General features: G+C 45.6%; 1 protein-coding gene across 5 annotated transcripts in view; it reads right to left on the bottom strand.

Moving 5' to 3' along the window:
- The window catches only part of lamb2l (laminin, beta 2-like), a 64068-nt gene that overhangs the window by 2954 nt on the left and 41588 nt on the right, over positions 1-19526 (bottom strand). For all 5 annotated transcript variants that reach the window (XM_042299416.1, XM_042299420.1, XM_042299417.1 and 2 more), the window contains 14 exons: positions 16803-16923; positions 16343-16535; positions 15518-15661; positions 11934-12165; positions 11097-11260; positions 10751-10975; positions 10316-10530; positions 10127-10223; positions 8583-8955; positions 8185-8369; positions 2185-2432; positions 670-885; positions 324-468; positions 16-223 (listed from right to left, as the gene is read on the bottom strand). In XM_042299416.1, coding sequence (XP_042155350.1) covers positions 16-223; positions 324-468; positions 670-885; positions 2185-2432; positions 8185-8369; positions 8583-8955; positions 10127-10223; positions 10316-10530; positions 10751-10975; positions 11097-11260; positions 11934-12165; positions 15518-15661; positions 16343-16535; positions 16803-16923 — 2766 coding nt within the window. The remainder of the gene's footprint in view (positions 1-15; positions 224-323; positions 469-669; positions 886-2184; positions 2433-8184; positions 8370-8582; positions 8956-10126; positions 10224-10315; positions 10531-10750; positions 10976-11096; positions 11261-11933; positions 12166-15517; positions 15662-16342; positions 16536-16802; positions 16924-19526) is intronic.

Genomic DNA, 19526 nt, shown 5'->3' with positions numbered 1-19526 from the left:
TTGCCTCTGTCTTACTTGGCATCCTTAGCTCGGTTGAGCAGCTCCTTGGCCTGGTGGAGTTGCTGGGAGGTGTGGTTGAAGACCCCTTCTACATCTGTCAGGTTGTTAATGTTGTCTTTAATCTGCTGGACCATGCTGTCCAAAGTGGTTCTGTTGACAGGAAGAGATATGGCCAGCACCTGCTGAGCCACCTTCTCTATGCTCTCTGGGTCCGCACCCTCCTCTGTACACAACACACAGTGGAGAAGGACCATGATCAATTTCATATCATAAGACGTGTCCACAGAGAGAAGTTATCTGAAAGGTTACTGGCATTAACAAACCAGTCAGGAAATCTTTGATCTTCTGAATGAATTCCTTGAGTTTTTTATTGGAGTTTTCAAATAAGTCCTTCTTCTTCTGGGCTTTGTCCAGGGTGTCCATGGCTTGATTCTTCACATCCTGGGTCAGCATAGCAATGTCCTGGAGCTGGAAACATAAAACTGGGGATTACGGTATATGCAACACATATACAAAACATGCTAGGCTTACAAGAGCACTGACAAACTCATAATACATCCCCTTTTAGAGAAGTTAAACGGCAGATTTTGCTCAGCGATTCAGCTTATACTGAGATACAGTACATGCATGCAGAGGTATAGTACAAGTGAGATATTTAGGCAGACAGACCTTCTTAGCCATACCCTGGAGATCCTCACTGGCAGCAGTCAGATTGTCTGAGACATCATTGGCATGTTTCAGTCCCTTTAGGGAGGCGCTAACAGTCCCGTCACACCCGTCCCCTCCACACACCCGCCGACCGTCATTGTCACGACAACCAGCACCCCCACATGGGCTGTCGTGACATGTGCCATTGGAGCTGGCATTGGAATGGCCACCACATACCTGGAAAAAAAACCAACAACACAGGTGGGGTCAGAGGCAGACACAGAGAGCTACAGGGTACATATCTAGGGCAGGGATAGTGTAACAGTTGTCACTCGTGAAATCATGACAGGTCTGACAGTTAGCTCTACGTGACAGGGATGACCGTCCTGCTAAGAAAGGCGACTAGCTTCCCTTTAGGATATAGACCCCACTACATTGTCCCCTACAGGCCCCTACACTCTTAGAAAAAAGGGTTATTTGTTTGTCCCTATAGGATAACAAGAACCTTAGAACCTTTTTGTGTTGAAAGAGTTCCACATAAAACTTTGTATAAATGAAAGAGTTCCACGTAGAACTTTGTGTTAGTGAAAGAGTTCCACTTGGAACTTTGTCTTAGTGAAAGAGTTCCATGTAGAACTTTGTGTTAGTGAAAGAGTTCCACAAAGAACTTTGTCTTAGTGAAAGAGTTCCATGTAGAACTTTGTCTAAGTGAAAGAGTTCCACGTAGAACTTTGTGTTAGTGAAAGAGTTCCACGTAGAACTTTGTGTTAGTGAAAGAGTTCCATGTAGAACTTTGTGTTAGTGAAAGTGTTCCACGTAGAACTTTGTCTTAGTGAAAGAGTTCCACGTAGAACTTTGTGTTAGTGAAAGAGTTCCATGTAGAACTTTGTGTTAGTGAAAGTGTTCCACAAAGAACTTTGTCTTAGTGAAAGAGTTCCATGTAGAACTTTGTGTTAGTGAAAGAGTTCCACAAAGAACTTTGTCTTAGTGAAAGAGTTCCATGTAGAACTTTGTGTTAGTGAAAGAGTTCCACAAAGAACTTTGTCTTAGTGAAAGAGTTCCACGTAGAACTTTGTATTAGTGAAAGAGTTCCATGTAGAACTTTGTGTTAGTGAAAGAGTTCCACAAAGAACTTTGTCTTAGTGAAAGAGTTCCATGTAGAACTTTGTATTAGAGAAAGAGTTCCACATAGAACTTTGTGTTAGTGAAAGAGTTCCACGTAGAAATTTGTATAAGTGAAAGAGTTCCAAGTAGAACTTTGTGTTAGTGAAAGAGTTCCACGTAGAAATTTGTATGAGTGAAAGAGTTCCAAGTAGAACTTTGTGTTAGTGAAAGAGTTCCATGTAGAAATTTGTATTCGTGAAAGAGTTCCACGTAGAACTTTTTATTCGTGAAAGAGTTTCACATAGAACTTTGGATTAGTGAAAGTGTTCCACTTTCAACCCCCCAAATAATATTTTCAGAGGGTTCCCCTTTCGGGGTCAATTTTTGAACCCTTTATGGCTATAGTTAGCACCTTCTTTTCTAAGAGTGTACCTTGTGGCTCAGGTGGTGGACTTTCTTGTCTACGTCCTGGGCTTTGTTCTGCAGCTCTGACAATGATTTCTTCTGGGCCGCCACCGTACGCAGGAACTTATCCTGCCTCTTGTTCAGGAGGTCCTCGGTGTGTGCGCGTGTTGCTTTAGACTCCTCCACAGGGCTGAAAGGACCAGACACTGAGGCGTTGCACTTCTGTTGAGCGTTCTGGGACTCACTGTAGTACTTCTTCACATTGTCAAACTGATCTGGGACGGGACAAGAACAAGGCGAAAGACATGAATGAAAGAGACTAACCGAAGAGTAAATAAATGTGTATGTGTGCCAGTGTGGGTACCTTTGTATGTGTACTACATCTTAATGCATGTGTTTAATTATACTAGAAGTCCCCATAAGAATAGTAAACATACAAAAAGTGGACCAATAGGGGGCATTTTGTTAGTCCCCATGATAGGGCTGGGCGATATGGCCAAAATCTCTTATCCCAATATAGGTAATTTCCTATCCCGATAATGATACATATCACAATATAGCGCATTTTCTGTAAATTCAATGAATAAATAGTTGATTTAAAATGACCACATACAGTATTTCCTATTACATTTTGCATTATACTGAAGAAATAAAATGTAACTTACTCATATTTGATTATTCTCCTTTTATTTAGAACCTTTGTGCACATTTTCAATTAAGCAGGTAACAAAATATAAAATATAAATAAAATATATAAATAATAAATAAAATACAATCTAAAAAAGGAAATGGTAAACACTTCAACTATAGTTGCAAACAAAATAAATATAGGCCTAAAAAATATATATATACAGTTGAAGTCGGAAGTTTACATACATTTAGGTTGGGAGTCATTAAAACTCGTTTTTCAACCACTCCACACATTTCTTGTTAACAAACTATAGTTTTGTGCATGACACAAGTAATTTTTACCAACAATTGTTTACAGACAGATTATTTCACTTATAATTCACTGTATCACAATTCCAGTGGGTCAGAAGTTTACATACACTAAGTTGACTGTGCCTTTAAACAGCTTGGAAAATTCCAGAAAATTATGTAATGGCTTTAGAAGCTTCTGATAGACAAATTGACATAATTTGAGTCAATTGGAGATGTACCTGTGGATGTATTTCAAGGCCTACCTTCAAACTCAGTGCCCCTTTGCTTGACATCATGGGAAAAGAAAAAGAAATCAGCCAAATTGTAGACCTCCACAAGTCTGGTTCATCCTTGGGAGCAATTTCCAAGTACCCGAAGGTACCACGTTCACAATAATACGCAAGTATAAACACCATGACACCACACAGCCGGCATACCGCTCAGGAAGGAGACGCGTTCTGTCTCCTAGAGATTAGCATACTTTGGTGCGAAAAAGTGCAAATCAATCCCAGAACAACAGCAAAGGACTTTGTGAAGATGTTGGAGGAAACGGGTACAAAAATATCTATATCCACAGTAAAATGAGTTATATATCGACATAACCTGAAAGGCCGCTCAGCAAGGAGCCACTGCTACAAAACTGCCATAAAAAAGCCAGACTACGGTTTGCAACTGCACATGGGGACAAAGATCGTACTTTTTGGAGAAATGTCCTCTGGTCTGATGAAACAAAAATAGAACTGTTTGGCCATAATGGCCATCGTTATGTTTGGAGGAAAAAGGGGGAGGCTTGCAAGCCGAAGAACATCATCCCAACCGTGAAGCACGGGGGTGGCAGCATCATGTTGTGGGGGTGCTTTGCTGCAGGAGGGACTGGTGCACTTCACAAATTAGATGGCATCATGAGAAGGAAAATTATGTGGATATATTGAAGCATCATCTCAAGACATCAGTCAGGAAGTTAAAGCTTGGTCGCAAATAGGTCTTCCAAATGGACAATGACCCCAAACATACTTCCAAAGTTGTGGCAAAATGGCATAAGGACAACAAAGTCAAGGTATTGGAGTGGCCATTACAAAGCCCTGACCTCAATCCCTTAGAAAATGTGTGGGCAGAACTGAAAAAGCGTGTGTGAGCAAGGAGGCCTACAAACCTGACTCAGATACACCAGCTCTGTCAGGAGGAATGGGCCAAAATTCACCCAACTTATTGTGGATCGAGTGTTAGTACCCCATTTCTCGGCCGTGTAAATTGGGGCCATGTTTTTGCAGATGTAAGTTGTAACAGCAGCTGTTATCTCCTTCCATCTTCGTGATTCTTTACCATATGGTGTGACGAGGGCAAAAGCCTCTTGCAACGTCTGAGTCGGGGGTTTGTTTTGAGCACTCAACTGTACTTTTTTGGGTCTCATCTGTACTGTTTCACATGATTCTTGCGTAGGTGGTGAAAGAGGTTAGTGGTGTTTGAGCCTGTTGTCGCGACCGGCCTGGAGCATATTTAGCAGTGGACAGTTTTCTGGTCTGTGTCAGACTTTTCATACCCAAACCACGTCAATTAGACCATTTTAGGGTTAGGAGCTAGGGTTAGTTTTAGGGTTAGGAGCTAGGGTTAGTTTTAGGGTTAGGAGCTAGGGTTAGTTTTAGGGTTAATCAAATCAAATCAAATTTTATTTGTCACATACACATGGTTAGCAGATGTTAATGCGAGTGTAGCGAAATGCTTGTGCTTCTAGTTCCGACAATGCAGTAATAACCAACAAGTAATCTAACTAACAATTCCAAAACTACTGTCTTATACACAGTGTAAGGGGATAAAGAATATGTACATAAGGATATGTGAATGAGTGATGGTACAGAGCAGCATAGGCAAGATACAGTAGATGGTATCGAGTACAGTATATACATATGAGATGAGTATGTAAACAAAGTGGCATAGTTAAAGTGGCAAGTGATACATGTATTACATAAGGATGCAGTCGATGATATAGAGTACAGTATATACGTATGCATATGAGATGAATAATGTAGGGTAAGTAACATTATATAAGGTAGCATTGTTTAAAGTGGCTAGTGATATATTTACATCATTTCCCATCAATTCCCATTATTAAAGTGGCTGGAGTTGAGTCAGTGTCAGTGTCAGCGTGTTGGCAGCAGCGACTCAATGTTAGTGGTGGCTGTTTAACAGTCTGATGGCCTTGAGATAGAAGCTGTTTTTCAGTCTCTCGGTCCCAGCTTTGATGCACCTGTACTGACCTCGCCTTCTGGATGATAGCGGGGTGAACAGGCAGTGGCTCGGGTGGTTGATGTCCTTGATGATCTTTATGGCCTTCCTGTAACATCGGGTGGTGTAGGTGTCCTGGAGGGCAGGTAGTTTGCCCCCGGTGATGCGTTGTGCAGACCTCACTACCCTCTGGAGAGCCCTACGGTTGTGGGCGGAGCAGTTGCCATACCAGGCGGTGATACAGCCCGCCAGGATGCTCTCGATTGTGCATCTGTAGAAGTTTGTGAGTTCTTTTGGTGACAAGCCGGATTTCTTCAGCCTCCTGAGGTTGAAGAGGCGCTGCTGCGCCTTCTTCACGATGCTGTCTGTGTGAGTGGACCAATTCAGTTTGTCTGTGATGTGTATGCCGAGGAACTTAAAACTTGCTACCCTCTCCACTACTGTTCCATCGATGTGGATAGGGGGGTGTTCCCTCTGCTGTTTCCTGAAGTCCACAATCATCTCCTTAGTTTTGTTGACGTTGAGTGTGAGGTTATTTTCCTGACACCACACTCCGAGGGCCCTCACCTCCTCCCTGTAGGCCGTCTCGTCGTTGTTGGTAATCAAGCCTACCACCGTTGTGTCGTCCGCAAACTTGATGATTGAGTTGGAGGCGTGCGTGGCCACGCAGTCGTGAGTGAACAGGGAGTACAGGAGAGGGCTCAGAACGCACCCTTGTGGGGCCCCAGTGTTGAGGATCAGCGGGGTGGAGATGTTGTTGCCTACCCTCACCACCTGGGGGCGGCCCGTCAGGAAGTCCAGTACCCAGTTGCACAGGGCGGGGTCGAGACCCAGGGTCTCGAGCTTGATGACGAGCTTGGAGGGTACTATGGTGTTGAATGCCGAGCTGTAGTCGATGAACAGCATTCTCACATAGGTATTCCTCTTGTCCAGATGGGTTAGGGCAGTGTGCAGTGTGGTTGAGATTGCATCGTCTGTGGACCTATTTGGGCGGTAAGCAAATTGGAGTGGGTCTAGGGTGTCAGGTAGGGTGGAGGTGATATGGTCCTTGACTAGTCTCTCAAAGCACTTCATGATGACGGAAGTGAGTGCTACGGGGCGGTAGTCGTTTAGCTCAGTTACCTTAGCTTTCTTGGGAACAGGAACAATGGTGGCCCTCTTGAAGCATGTGGGAACAGCAGACTGGTATAGGGATTGATTGAATATGTCCGTAAACACACCGGCCAGCTGGTCTGCGCATGCTCTGAGGTCGCGGCTGGGGATGCCGTCTGGGCCTGCAGCCTTGCGAGGGTTAACACGTTTAAATGTCTTACTCACCTCGGCTGCAGTGAAGGAGAGTCCGCATGTTTTCGTTGCAGGCCGTGTCAGTGGCACTGTGTTGTCCTCAAAGCGGGCAAAAAAGTTATTTAGTCTGCCTGGGAGCAAGACATCCTGGTCCGTGACTGGGCTGGATTTCTTCTTGTAGTCCATGATTGACTGTAGACCCTGCCACATGCCTCTTGTGTCTGAGCCGTTGAATTGAGATTCTACTTTGTCTCTGTACTGACGCTTAGCTTGTTTGATAGCCTTGCGGAGGGAATAGCTGCACTGTTTGTGTTCGGTCATGTTACCAGTCACCTTGCCCTGATTAAAAGCAGTGGTTTTTCCACCCCTGGTTGCGCAATCGATATGCTGATAAAATTTAGGGAGTCTTGTTTTCAGATTAGCCTTGTTAAAATCCGGATAAATGGATTCCAGTTTGCAAAGAGTCAAATAAAGTTCGTTCAGAGCCATCGATGTGTCTGCTTGGGGGGGGGTATATACGGCTGTGATTATAATCGAAGAGAATTCTCTTGGTAGATAATGCGGTCTACATTTGATTGTGAGGAATTCTAAATCAGGTGAACAGAAGGATTTGAGTTCCTGTATGTTTCTTTCATCACACCATGTCTCGTTAGCCATAAGGCATACGCCCCCGCCCCTCTTCTTACCAGAAAGATGTTTGTTTCTGTCGGCGCGATGCGTGGAGAAACCCGCTGGCTGCACCGCCTCGGATAGCGTCTCTCCAGTGAGCCATGTTTCCCTGAAGCAAAGAACGTTACAGTCTCTGATGTCCCTCTGGAATGCTACCCTTGCTCGGATTTCATCAACCTTGTTGTCAAGAGACTGGACATTGGCGAGAAGAATGCTAGGGAGTGGTGCACGATGTGCCCGTCTCCGGAGTCTGACCAGAAGACCGCCTCGTTTCCCTCTTTTTCGGAGTCGTTTTTTTTGGGTCACCGCATAGGATCCATTCCGTTGTCCCGGTTGAAAGGCAGAACACAGGATCCGCATCGCGAAAAACATATTCTTGGTCGTACTGATGGTGAGTTGACGCTGATCTTATATTCAGTAGTTCTTCTCGACTGTATGTAATGAAACCTAAGATGACCTGGGGTACTAGTGTAAGAAATAACACGTAAAAAAACAAAACACTGCATAGTTTCCTAGGAACGCGAAGCGAGGCGGCCATCTCTGTCGGCGCCGGGAGCTAGGGTTAGTTTTAGGGTTAGTTTTAGGGTTAGGAGCTAGGGTTAGTTTTAGGGTTAGGAGCTAGGGTTCATTTTAGGGTTAGGAGCTAGGGTTAGTTTTAGGGTTAGGAGCTAGGGTTAGTTTTAGGGTTAGGACCTAGGGTTAGTTTTAGGGTTAGGACCTAGGGTTAGTTTTAGGGTTAGGAGCTACGTTTAGTTTTAGGGTTAGGACCTAGGGTTAGTTTTAGGGTTAGGACCTAGGGTTAGTTTTAGGGTTAGGAGCTAGGGTTAGTTTTAGGGTTAGGACCTAGGGTTAGTTTTAGGGTTAGGAGCTAGGGTTAGTTTTAGGGTTAGGTGACTGGGGAAGAAGAGCGGGTCAAGAGGAAGGCATTACCTTGGAAACCAGAGCTGAGGTTGTTCTCCTGTTTTTGGCGGTGGTGCATCAGAGTGGTGTTGAGGTCCCTGAGTTCTCTCTCCATCTGGGTCAGGTTCCACCTTAGTACCTCGTCCTGCACCGCTGTCCCATTCAGCTCCCAGGCCACACTCATCAAACGGCCGTCAGTCAGAGCTATCTCTGCTCTGGAATGCCACATAGTCGTGTTGAACATCTGACTTCTCATATGACTCAGTCCATAGGCAGTGGGCATTGTCATTTTAACACAGAATCCTGTTTAATGTATGTACTTCATGTCAGTATGTCATCAGTGGATTGAACTGCTCTATACTGCAAGAGGTCAAAGAGCACTTCCAGTCTAGTGCCACCTACAGTACAGTACAGTATGACGCTGTTACCTGAGGTCATCAATGGACTGGCCAATCAGCTGGTGTAGTCTGTCCCAGTCTCCGTCTCGGATCAGGTCCTGTACCTGGGCCAGTTTGTTCTCCAGCTCGAGGATGCGTTTGTCGCCCACGCCGGGCGTCTCTCCGCTCTCCAGGATCCTCCGGATGTCGTAGCGGATGTGGTCCAGGTCCCGGCGGATCATACACACTGCGTCGTCCCACAGCTCAAAGCAGGGGTGGCACCGGACACACTTAGGGAATACCCCGGTGAACCCGCGGGCACACTCGTCACACCGCCGCCCCACCGCCCCTTCCCTACACTCACACACCCCTGTCACACGGTCACACTGGGCCATCTCCGAGCCCAGAGGGTGACAGTTACACTCTGAGGGAAGAGGGAGAGGGAGTAGAGAGATGGAGAGGGAGTAGAGAGATGGAGAGAGATAGAGTAAGAAGATGGAGAGGGGGAGAGAGATGGAGAGGGGGAGAGATGGAGAGGTGGAGAGAGATGGAGAGGGGGAGAGAGATGGAGAGGGAGTAGAGAGATGGAGAGGGAGTAGAGATGGAGAGAGATGAAGAGGGGGAGAGAAATGGAGAGCGAGAGCGATGGGAGAGGGGGAGAGGGAGAGAGATGGAGAGAGATGGAGAGAGATGGAGAGGGGGAGAGAAATGGAGAGGGAGAGAGATGGAGAGGGAGAGAGAGATGGAGAGGGGAGAGAGATGGAGAGGGGGAGAGAGATGGAGAGGGGGAGGGAGTAGAGAGATGGAGAGGGGAGAGAGATGGAGAGGGAGTAGAGAGATGGAGAGAGATGGAGAAGGGGAGAGAGATGGAGAGGGAGAGAGAGATGGAGAGGGGGAGAGAGATGGAGAGGGGGAGAGAGATGGAGAGGGGGAGAGAGATGGAGAGGGAGTAGAGAGATGGAGAGGGAGTAGAGAGATGGAGAGGGAGTAGAGATGGAGAGGGAGTAGAGAGATGGAGAGGGAGTAGAGAGAGAGATGGAGAGGGGAGAGAGATGGAGAGGGGGAGAGAGATGGAGAGGGAGTAGAGAGATGGAGAGGGGGAGAGAGATGGAGAGGGGGAGAGAGATGGAGAGGGAGTAGAGAGATGGAGAGGGAGTAGAGAGATGGAGAGGGAGTAGAGATGGAGAGGGAGTAGAGAGATGGAGAGGGAGTAGAGAGAGAGATGGAGAGGGGAGGAGATGGAGATGGAGAGAGAGATGGAGAGGGAGAGAGATGGAGAGGGAGAGAGATGGAGAGGGAGAGAGGAGAGAGATGGAGAGGGATGGAGAGGGGGAGAGAGATGGAGACGGGGAGAGAGATGGAGAGGGGGAGAGAGATGGAGATGGAGAGGGGGAGAGAGATGGAGAGGGGGAGAGAGATGGAGAGAGATGGAGAGGGGGAGAGATATGGAGAGGGAGAGAGAGATGGAGAGAGATGGAGAGGGGGAGAGAGATACACATGAAGATATACATAGTGAATATGAAGATGGCAGTAATGCAGAATATAGAATTAAAGACAGACTCTGAAAAGCTTATTGAACTGTGTCATGTAATCACCTTCACACTGCACACGTGGGTCTCCCCAATGGAGCTGCTCACACTCAGTGCACTGCCTTCCCCCAAAGCCTTGCTGACAGTGACACTGTCCACTAAACTACAGGCAGACAGAGAGAGGGATACCACTGATAAAGTCAAGTACATGAAACAAAAGTATGTAAAACTGCCTTTCCCAACTATAGGGCCTACCATGTTGCAATGTGATCCCATAGCGTGCAGAGGGTGGCAGCCACAGCGCTCACACCCTCTGTCTGTGCCATAGTTCCAGTAGTCGGGGGCACACTGGTCACAGTTGTGGCCGACCACGTTGTCCCGACACGGGCATGCTCCTGTCTGTCTGTCACAGTGGCAATGACCGTCAGTGCAGTAGGACTGCTGTGTACCTGCTGTTACACATGTGCAACCTGTAGATGGAATAAGACACAAATGTCAGACGCAATACAACACTCACAGGGCAGAGAAGGTCGTACTCTATACTGTAGCGCATGTGCCCTGCAGACACGTATCATCACCAATGACAATGGTTTGTTTCCAGTGGGCATGACCAGTCCCTTACACAGATAAGAAAACACAGAGACAGAACTCAAAGGAGGTTCAACCATCTATTGTCATGGAGTAACTCACGCCTGCAGTCCTGGGCCAGGGCGTTGCCATAGTAACCAGGTTTACAGTCGGAGCAGGAGGCGCCGTCCGTGTTGTACAGGCACCTCAGGCATTGTCCTGTCCTGGGGTCACATGACTCTGGGTCCTGGGTGTCGATGTTGCCACTGCACTGGCACGGGAGGCACTGCCCGCCTGGGTGCTCAATGTTGCCATAGTAACCAGGGGCACAGCGTTCACAGCGAGGGCCTAGGGTAGGGAAGGGGTTAGGTTAGAGTTTAGGGGTTAGGTTTAGGTAAATAAGTGAAATGTCTATAAACCAAGCTGGGATGCATTTTTTCATGAGCTAAACTGTATCATTGGGACTCACCTGTATAGCCCTGTTTACAGTTGCAGAGGATCTGATTGGATGAGATGTCCGTGTGACATGAGTCCCCATTGGAGTGTCCACTTCCTGGGTTCCCAGGACAGGGACATGGCCGACAGTGATCTCCAGACCCCAGCACTGGGTTCCCAAAGAAACCATTCACACACCTGAGCAGGGAGGGACAGAACATGTGCATTTGAGTATTGTGCATTACCCATCATCACAATATTATCTATTGTACTATTACTGATCAAACAACTATCTGATCCACCCACACTACCAATCACTACCCTGTCTATCTCACTCCTGCTGCCCACCTTTCACAGTACTGTCCATCAGTGTAGTCTGCAGGTCTGGCACTGCCCTGTCTATCTCACTCCAGCTGCCCACCTTTCACAGTACTGTCCATCAGTGTAGTCTCTGCAGGTCTGGCACTACCCTGTCTATCTCACTCCTGCTGCCCACCTTTCACAGTACTGTCCATCAGTGTAGTCTCTGCAGGTCTGGCACTACCCTGTCTATCTCACTCCAGCTGCCCACCTTTCACAGTACTGTCCATCAGTGTAGTCTCTGCAGGTCTGGCACTACCCTGTCTATCTCACTCCTGCTGCCCACCTTTCACAGTACTGTCCATCAGTGTAGTCTCTGCAGGTCTGGCACTCCCCTGTCTATCTCTCTCCCACTGCCCACCTTTCACAGTACTGTCCATCAGTGTAGTCTCTGCAGGTCTGGCACTACCCTGTCTATCTCACTCCAGCTGCCCACCTTTCACAGTACTGTCCATCAGTGTAGTCTCTGCAGGTCTGGCACTCCCCTGTCTATCTCTCTCCCACTGCCCACCTTTCACAGTACTGTCCATCAGTGTAGTCTCTGCAGGTCTGGCACTCCCCTGTCTGTGGGTTGCAGTCATCAGTGTGACCATTACACTGGCATGGCCTGCAGCTGGGGAAGCCCCACTGGCCAGGCTGGCAGTCTGAACACTGGCGCCCACTGGCCCCCTGTCTGCACGGGCACTGCCCCGTCACCGGGTCACACTGGTGCCCCAGAGAGCCCTGGGAATGGCAGTCACACGCTGTGAAGGGAGGGGGAGAGGAGGGAGAAAAAGAGGGAGAGGGAGAAAGAGAGAAGGGGAAATAGTATTTTGGATGATGTGTGAGGTTATCCAGTGTTTGACACACACAAGATGTAGCACCTGCCATATATAGTATATAAACTGACTGTCCCAAACATGCACTTTCCATGACATAGACTGACCAGCTGAATTCAGGTGAAAGATATGATCCCTTATGTCACTTGTTAAATCCACTTCAATCAGTGTAGATGAAGAGGAGAAGACAGGTTAAACAATGATTTTTAAGCCTTGAGGCAATTGAGACATGGATTGTGTATGTGTGCCATTCAGAGGTTGAATGACAAAACATTAAAGTGCCATTGAACGGGGTATGGTAGTAGGTGCCAGGCGCACCAGTTTGTGTCAAGAACAGCAACGATACTGGGTTAACATGGGCCAGCATCCCTGTGGAATGCTGTTGACACCTTGTAGGGGCCACGCCCTGACAAATTGAGGCGGTTCTGAAGGGAAAAGGGGATTCAACTCATAATGTTTTGTACACAGTGTATATATATATATACACGCTATTATCATTGCGTTTACTTGATAGCTACCTACACAAATAGCTAGCTAGAACAAAGTGTTAATAAGATAAATTCATTTAAAGAGTAGAGTATTGCTCGTAGGAGTTTAAATTACTTGGCTGTAAAATCACGACTGAAACCCAATTTTAACCTTTATTTATCTAAGTTAGTTAAGAACAAATTCTTGTTTTCTTGTTTCTTGTTTATTCTTGTTTATATATATATATATTATTTTTTATTATTTCACCTTTATTTAACCAGGTAGGCTAGTTGAGAACATTTGCAACTGCGACCTGGCCAAGACAAAGTATAGCAATTCGACACATACAACAACACAGAGTTACACATGGAATAAACAAAACATAGTCAATAATACAGTAGAACAAAAGAAAACAAAAAGTATATTAACAGTGAGTGCAAATGAGGTAAGTTAAGGAAATAAATAGGCCATGGTGGCGAAGTAATTACAATATAGCAATTAAACACTGGAGTGATAGATGTGCAAAAGATGAATGTGCAAGTACAGATACTTGGGTGCAAAGGAGCAAGATGAATAAATAAATAAATACTGTATGGGGATGAGGTAGGTAGATAGATGTGCTGTTTACAGATGGGCTATGTACAGGTGCAATGATCTGTGAGCTGCTCTGACAGCTGATGCTTAAAGTTAGTGAGGATGGCACTGTGATAGACTGCATCCAGTTTGTTGAGTAGAGTGTCGGAGGCTATTTTATAGATGACATCACCGAAGTCGAGGATCGGTAGGATGGTCAGTTTTACGAAGGTATGTTTGGCAGCATGAGTGAAGGATGCTTTGTTGCGATATAGGAAGCCGATTCTAGATTTAGTTTTGGATTGGAGATGCTTAATGTGAGTCTGGAAGGAGAGTTTACAGTCTAACCAGACACCTAGGTATTTGTAGTTGTCCACGTATTCTAAGTCAGAGCCGTCCAGAGTAGTGATGCTGGACGGGCGAGCAGGTGCGGGCAGTGATCGGTTGAATAGCATAACATTTAGTTTTACTTGTATTTAAGAGCAGTTGGAGGCCACGGAAGGAGAGTTGTATGGAGCTCGTCTGGAGGTTAGTTAACACAGTGTCCAAAGAGGGGCCAGAAGTATACAGAATGGTGTCGTCTGCGTAGAGGTGTATCAGAGAATCACCAGCAGCAAGAGCAACATCATTAATGTATACAGAGAGAGTCGGCCCGAGGATTGAACCCTGTGGCATCCCCATAGAGACTGCCGGAGGTCTGGACAACAGGCCCTCCGATTTGACACACTGAACTCTGTCTGAGAAGTAGTTGGTAAACCAGTAGTTGGTAAACCAGGCGAGGCAATCATTTAAACCAGGCGTGGCAATCAAACCAAGGCTGTCGAGTCTGCCAATAAGAATGTGGTGATTGACAGAGTCATAAGCCTTGGCCAGGTCGATGAATACGGCTCTAATACAGAACTCTGCAGGCTAGGATATTGTAGCCCAGGAGTGAGCTGGGAGATGGGTCTAGCCTGGGCTGGAGGAAACCCGACAACATCCTTACGGAAATGTTAGCCAGGAGTAGTCAACCCGGGTTGCGGTTAACTAGCTGTGATGATCCAGATGAAAAGGTTCAGAGTTTGTGGTAGGAATTCGGGGATATGGAGAGAAAAATAGGTCAAGTATGCTCTGCTTTGAAACGCGTTGTACGAGCTGGCGAGAGCTTTCCGAACTAAAGGTTAGCTGATGACCGCTAGCAGTGGTTAGCTGGCTGATAGCTTGTAGCTAGTTAGCTAGCTAGCTTCAGTTGAGGTATTCCAGTTCGGAGGTAAATAGAAATACTAAAATACTAAATATTAAAAAGAACGCGAAGAAAAGATATACACATGGGACGAGACAAGACAAAGACGTCTGACTGCCACTCCATTTTGGATTGCAAATATATATAATATATATATATATATATATATATATATATACACACATACAGTGCTTTCAGGAAAGTATTCAGACCCCTTGACTTTTTACACATTTTGTTACCTTACAGCATTATTCTAAAATGGATTAAATCTCAATCTACACACCATACCCCATAATGACAAAGAGAAAACAGGTTTTTAGAAATGTTTGCAAATATATTACAAATAAAAACAGAAATATCTTATTTACATAAGTATTCAGATCCTTTGCTATGAGACTAGAAATTGAGCTCAGGTGTGTCCTGTTTCCATTGATCATCCTTGAGATGTTTCTCCAACTTGATTGGAGTCCATCTGTGGTAAATTCAATTGATTGGACATGATTCAGAAAGGCACACACCTGTCTATATAAGGTCCCACAGTTGACAGTGCATGTCAGAGCAAAAACCAAGCCATGAGGTCGAAGGAATTGTCCGTAGAGCTCAGAGATAGGATGTGCCGAGACACAGATCTGGGGAAGGGTTCCAAAAAGCTTTGAAGGTCCCCAAGAACACAATGGCCTCCATCATTCTTAAATGGAAGAACTTTGGAACCACCAAGAATCTTCCTAGAGCTGCCCACCTTGCCAAACTGAGCAACCGAGGGAGAAATACTTATTTTCCACCATCATTTGCAAATAAATTAATAAAAAATCCTACAATGTGATTTTCTGGATTTTTTTTTCTCATTTTGTCTGTCATAGTTGAAGTGTACATATGATGAAAATTACAGGCTTCTCTCACCTTTTTAAGTGGGAGAACTTGCACAATTGGTGGCTGACTAAATACTTTTTTGCCCCAATGTATATATGAAACAAAGATATGATTCATGACTGAAAGATGCCAGTGCTCACTCACCAGTACAGCCATATGGTCCAAAGCCGTAGGTGCCAGGTGCACATTGGTCACACCGTTGTCCAATCACGTTGGGTTTACAGCGACACTGACCTCCGACCCTGTCACACTCAGCACTGAGAGACCCCTGGGGGTCGCACTGACATTCTGAAGGGAACATGAGAGGAGAAGAAAAGTGTTTAGTCAAACAAGCCATGGGTGATGGCATACAGAGACCATATGAAATGGTGTTACAACAGAGTTACATTCAGTGTTGCCAATTTAGCAACTTGGTCGCTATGTTTAGTACATTTTTAGGCCACTCCAGCGACTTTTATTGGTAAAAGAGGCTAGTGACAAATGCACTACTTTTCAGGCTTCTTTTGAGGAGTTTTGCCACCGAAAATGTCTATGGTTTTGATAGAATTTAGTGACTTTGAGTGGGAGAAGCTGCAACAGAAGTCACAGCAACGGTGCACACACAGGCAGAGAAGCACAAGGGGGGGTGCGTGGCGGGAGAAGGGGGCGAAAACGCTACGTCGGGGACCGCAGCAAATTGATGCTGTGACGTCGTCGCAAAACGCAATCTAGCGACAAATCAAGGAGCCAACAGCGATTCTTACTGAAGAATAGTTGGCAACCCTGGTTACATTGTGTTACTGATAACAGTGCAGCTTGTAATAGTAGATTGGTAAGTAAAGTGATTCAATAGTTGGCCTGGAGAAGTATTTGATACCCAGTATTCGATAAGAAGGCATTAATGGAGGCGTTGCCTAATGTTCCCTTTCCTTTGATATTTGACCCCTGACCCCCCGGTTCAGTGTGTGGCTGTGCTGAGTGTCCACTCACGCAGAGCTCCATCATGCAGGATGGCAGAGATGCTGCAGATGAGCTTGGTGCACATCTCTGCCAGCATGGGCATGGGCATGGCCATGAAGGAGTCCAGACACATGTAGCGCACCATCTCATCACGGCGCTCCTCCGCCGCAGGGTCGTTACCCTGGAAACCAAGCAGCTCCGTGTACTTGGGGATCAGCACCAGCTGGGGAGGAATGGAGGGATGAAAGGTAGTAAAGAAGGTGAGTGAGAGGTGAAAGGAGGTGAAATGTAAAGTGAATTTGGAACCTATTGCGGTCTTACACTTAATGTAAGTGCACTTTTGTATTCAGACCACTAGGTTGCGGTATCTGGTCAACAGTTATTATCACATCACTGCTGATTGTTCCCTCACACACATAAAAGGATCATTTTGCTTCCTGTTCTACATGAGCTAATGCGGGGCTGTCACGCCAGAGTCTGACTGACTCACTGAATCAACAAGGATGAAAGCGGTCAGGTGTCTCTGGGACACTCCGTGGCGCTGGAATCTGATGGCCACGACATAACGGTTACTGGGCTCAAAGCAGAAAGGCCTGGGCATCTGGACATACCTGTTGGGTCACACAAAAAGATTCTCTAAGCAGACACTCTGATATGACATTGTTCTCGTGTGAGTTGTGACACAGCCGTATGGCCCTTTAAAGATGAAAAGAAATACAGCCAGAAATATAAAAGTGAAAGAAATCAAAGCTAGCCTTGTCACCAGATGACGCACAGACCTTGGCAGCAGCTAATGGGGATCCATAATACAAAAACACATTCACGCCCACAAACACTATAAAAACACAAATACTCACCCACAGACACTATACAAACACACATACTCACCCTCAGACACTATACAAACACACATACTCACCCACAGACACTATACAAACACACATACTCACCCACATACACTATACAAACACACATACTCAAGCACAGACACTATACAAACACACATACTCACCCACAAACACTATACAAACACACATACTCACCCACAGACACTATACAAACACACATACTCACCCACAAACACTATACAAACACACATACTCACCCACAGACACTATACAAACACACATACTCAAGCACAGACACTATACAAACATGCATAGTCACCCACAGACACTATACAAACACACATACTCACCCACAGACACTATACAAACACACATACTCACCCACAGACACTATACAAACACACATACTCACCCACAGACACTATACAAACACACATACTCACCCACAGACACTATACAAACACACATACTCACCCACAGACACTATACAAACACACATACTCACCCACAAACACTATACAAACACACATACTCACCCACAGACAGAAACAAACACGCAGTCACCCACAGACAAACAAACACATACTCACCCACAGACACTATCACCCACAGACACTATACAAACACACATACTCACCCACAGACAGTCACCCACAGACACTATACAAACACACATAGTCACCCACAGACACTATACAAACACTCACCCACAGACACGAAACAAACACTCACCCACAGACACTATACAAACACACATACTCACCCACAGACACGAAACAAACACACATACTCACCCACAGACACTATACAAAACACATACATACTCACAGTCCACAGACACTATACAAACACACATACTCACCCACAGACACTATACAAACACACATACTCACAGACACTATACAGACACTATACAAACACAAACACACTCACCCACAGACACTATACAAACACACATACTCACCCACAGACACTATACAAACAGACACATACAAACACACTACTCACCCACAGACACTATACAAACACACATACTCACCCACAGACACTATACAAACACACATACTCACCCACAGACACTATACAAACACACATACTCACCCACAGACACTATACAAACACACATACTCACCCACAGACACTATACAACACTATACAAACACACATACTCACCCACAGACACTATACAAACACACATACTCACCCACAGACACTATACAAACACACATACTCACCCACAGACACTATACAAACACACATACTCACCCACAGACACTATACAAACACACATACTCACCCACAGACACTATACAAACACACATACTCACCCACAGACACACAAACACACATACTCACCCACAGACACTATACAAACACACATACTCACCCACAGACACTATACAAACACACTATCACCCACAGACAAACAAACACACATACTCACCCACAGACACTATACAAACACACATACTCACCCACAGACACTATACAAACACACATACTCACCCACAGACACTATACAAACACACATACTCACCCACAGACACTATACAAACACACATACTCACCCACAGACACTATACAAACACACATACTCACCCACAGACAATACAAACACACATACTCACCCACAGACACTACTCACCCACAGACAAACACACATACTCACCCACAGACACTATACAAACACACATACTCACCCACAGACACTATACAAACACACATACTCACCCACAGACACTATACAAACACACATACTCACCCACAGACACTATACAAACACACATACTCACCCACAGACACTATACACTAACAAACACACATACTCACCCACAGACACTATACAAACACACATACTCACCCACAGACACTATACAAACACACATACTCACCCACAGACACTATACAAACACACATACTCACCCACAGACACTATACAAACACACATACTCACCCACAGACACTATACAAACACACATACTCACCCACAGACACTACATACAAACACACATACTCACCCACAGACACTATACCCACAAATACAAACACATACTCACCCACAGACACTATACAAACACACATACTCACCCACAGACACTATACAAACACACATACTCACCCACAGACACTATACAAACACACATACTCACCCACAGACACTATACAAACACACATACTCACCCACAGACACTATACAAACACACATACTCACCCACAGACACTATACAAACACACACATACTCACCCACAGACACTATACAAACACACATACTCACCCACAGACACTATACAAACACACATACTCACCCACAGACACTATACAAACACACATACTCACCCACAGACACTATACAAACACACATACT

Source organism: Oncorhynchus tshawytscha, linkage group LG16 (assembly GCF_018296145.1).
Source record: "Oncorhynchus tshawytscha isolate Ot180627B linkage group LG16, Otsh_v2.0, whole genome shotgun sequence".
NCBI lineage: Eukaryota > Metazoa > Chordata > Actinopteri > Salmoniformes > Salmonidae > Oncorhynchus > Oncorhynchus tshawytscha.
Note: the sequence above shows the minus strand (reverse complement) of the source record. Positions and strands in the feature narration are given on the sequence as shown.